Raw genomic sequence first — 3,227 nt, 5'->3', positions numbered from 1 at the left:
TCGAACTCATGCGGAAGCGGCTTTAGATTCTCAGTGCTGTGCTTTAACCCGCTGCGCCACCAGGGAGGGCCAATGCTTGATTTTTTTAAAACCACTTCTTTATCCCCTGGCTTTAACTGAAAGAATTACATACTGAGCCTTGAAATTATATTGGTCCTTTTAACTATTGTTGGGAAGAAATCAGCAAGGAAAACAAAATGCTTCACCTAAGTATTTCTGGGTTTGAAAGCTGATCAGGTAGAATTTTATTTGGGGATCAATGTGTTTTTCTTTCTCTGTCATAGTGAGACTTTCTAGAATGATTATCTCCACGCTGTTAGCAGCTGAGGAACCTGTGGAGAGGCCCCAAGAGGTGAAACCCATGATTTGTAAATGTTGCTATTCCTCAGGGGTTAGCTTTTTTATAGCATTTCCTCAATAACTGTTGGAAATAGGTCTCTCATCAAAATTACTGATTAAAAGCACCTCTTTTCCCAACAAGCTAATTTCAAACAGCCCCTCTCTTTGAGCTAAGAATGAACAGGTGCTCGTTAGTTTGTTATTATTACAGCAGGCTTTGGAAAGTGGATTCTTAAATCCAGACTATGATCTTGATACCCTGATTTCCCGACATTCTTAGAGCAAATTCAGGTATTTTGCCTGCATGCACTGCCTTGGCTCTTAGCTGCATCTCTTTGACTTTCTCCTTGTCTCAGATGAGTAACCTGGTGGCCTCCCAGATAATGAATTATGCGGACATCAGCTCCCGTGCCAATGCCATTGAGAAGTGGGTGGCGGTGGCGGACATTTGCCGGTGCTTACACAACTATAATGGCGTGCTGGAGATCACCTCAGCCTTAAACAGAAGTGCCATCTATAGGCTGAAGAAAACATGGGCCAAGGTGTCCAAGCAGGTGAGCATCAGCCCATGACACAGCACACTGAGGAGGGAGGAGAGTTCCAGAGACCAGAGCCAAGACAAACATTACTAATTAGAAAATAATTAACTGAAACGAGCAGCTCAGTTGCCAAAAGAAGGTGCCAATGTGGGTAATTACTGTGTTCTTACCACCTAATTGACTCCACTCATGTGCATTTCTAGTTGGCTAATTTAGAAAGAAAACATAACCAAAACATTCATTATAACATTTTTGGGGACAACTGCAAACAATGGGGTTGACAGTCAGTTGTTTTCTGAATTAAGTAGTTAGAGACAGCATATTAATTCCAAGTGTACACAGGATGTCAGTGGATGAGCTTTTTCTCTCCGAAAATGAGGCTAAGAATACCTTAGGGCCAAAAACTAGGGACAAAGTCTCAACACTTACCATTTTCTTTGTCAAACATGTAGTAGATTTAAAATGTTGGGATAATGGCTTAGATGGGCAGAAAGATGACTTTCTAAATTTTGTTTTGATTGAACTTAGATTGCTCATGCCTATGTTTTCCTTCATGTCATATGAAGTTGCAGATTAAATCGCAATTTTCCCCTGCCTTCTCTCTGACCTTCGCCCTGGGTGTCAGTGGGTGTTTGGTGTGAGGGGAGAGGTGACTTTTCCAGCCTTGGAGGAGGCTGTTTGCACCTCTGCCTTCCATTTGTAACCTTTTGTTGATTGGTCACTGGGCGCTGGTGTAGGTGTGGTCAGGAGTTGCCGCTTGACTGATCTCATTTCCTTGAGCGCTCCTGGCTCTGCTGATCCTCAGACTCTGGGTGTGTCTGTCTCTAATACAGGTCACCTTGCCCTGTATTAGGCAAGGCCTACAGGTCACCTTGCCCTGTATTTGGCAATGCCTGCTGGACAGACTGACCCTTCACTAGTGGATAAATACCTGGGCTTTCTCAAAGGGTCTTGAGGAATTTTCCGTTTCTTGAAGTCTCAGTGGTGCCAGAGACTAGAAGATCTATGAATGACCCCATTTTTCCTCTACTGACCACTCTGCCTGCCTTGTGACCACCCATAGTTGGAGGAGGGCATCTATAGGATGTCCACCTCTAAGGGTCCACCAGGGAAGAACATATATTAAGTTGACATTTCCTCAGAACTATCTGGCTTCTATTTCTCCCTCTGAGGATACAAGGCCCCTCAGAGACACTACTTCTTATTCTGTTCTGTCTGCTTTTCTCTTCCCAAACCATCTCTACTCCTGTCATACCCTTTATCCCATCCACCCTTCCCCATTCCTAGTGATACTCCAAGTTTCCAAAAATTTGATGCTCTTAAACTCTGAAATTTTTTTTCTGTGAATAAAGCCAGGGCCTTGGGAGTAGAGCCTACAGTTTTTATAAATAGTTTTTATAAAGAAAAACTTAAAATGATGTTTGTAGAATTACATGCGGTTGTAAGAAATAATACAGAAGGGTCTTCTATACCCTATAACTTCTCCCATCAGTAACTGTTCGTATAAATCCCAGCCAGGAAATTAACATTAGTAGCATCCACCAACTTTATTAAGAATTTTCCAGTTTTACATGTACTCACTTCTGTGCATGTGTGTATTCACTTTATGTATTTTTTTTTACATGAATGGTTGGTACATCAGTACAGCACAGTCAAGAGAAAGTAATTCTATGATGAGAACTCTTATACCTATCTTTTAAAGCCTCAGTTCCCCCGCTCCTGACTGCTGGCAACCACTAATGTGTTTTCCATCTCTATAATTTTTAACTTTGTTAATTAGGAATGTTATGTAACGGGAATCATAGAGTACAAATATTTTAAGATCACTTAAAAAATCAGCATAATTTCCTTGAGATTCTTGTACATTGTTACATTTATCAATACTTAGTTCCTTTCTATTGCCAAGTAATACTCCATGATAAAACTATACCACCTGTTGTTTAACCATTCACTCCTTGAAGGATATCTAGGTTGTTTTTGGTTTGGAACTGTTACAAATAAAGTTTCTATAAACATTCATGTATAAGTTTTGTGTGAATATAAGTTTTAATTTCTCCGGGATAAATGCCCAAGAGTGCAATTGCTGATAAATTTGTGTTTAATTTTATGAGAAACCTTTCAACTCTTCCAGAGTAGCTGTACCATTTTACATTCCTATCAGTAACACATGAGTGAACATTTCCCTTACATTCTTGCCAGCATTTGGCATTATCACTATTTTCATTTTAGCCATTTTGATATCTCATCATGGCTTTATATTGTATTTGAAGATAGCGATGCTAAATATCTTTTGAGTGTTTGTTTGACATCTTTAATGAAATATCTATCATTTCAGCTCATTTTAAAATT

General features: G+C 39.9%; 1 protein-coding gene across 2 annotated transcripts in view; it reads left to right on the top strand.

The window, feature by feature from the left end:
• The window catches only part of RASGRF2 (Ras protein-specific guanine nucleotide-releasing factor 2), a 190,941-nt gene that overhangs the window by 176,584 nt on the left and 11,130 nt on the right, over window positions 1–3,227 (top strand). For both annotated transcript variants that reach the window (XM_012721957.1, XM_012721956.1), the window contains exon 23: window positions 696–893. In XM_012721957.1, the coding sequence (XP_012577411.1) occupies window positions 696–893 (198 nt within the window). The remainder of the gene's footprint in view (window positions 1–695; window positions 894–3,227) is intronic.

The sequence above is a fragment of the Condylura cristata genome, unplaced genomic scaffold, assembly GCF_000260355.1.
Source record: "Condylura cristata isolate star-nosed mole 26May11 unplaced genomic scaffold, ConCri1.0 scaffold00007, whole genome shotgun sequence".
Lineage (NCBI taxonomy): Eukaryota > Metazoa > Chordata > Mammalia > Eulipotyphla > Talpidae > Condylura > Condylura cristata.
The sequence above is the reverse complement of the archived record's forward strand: the minus strand, read 5'-3'. Positions and strand labels throughout refer to the sequence as shown.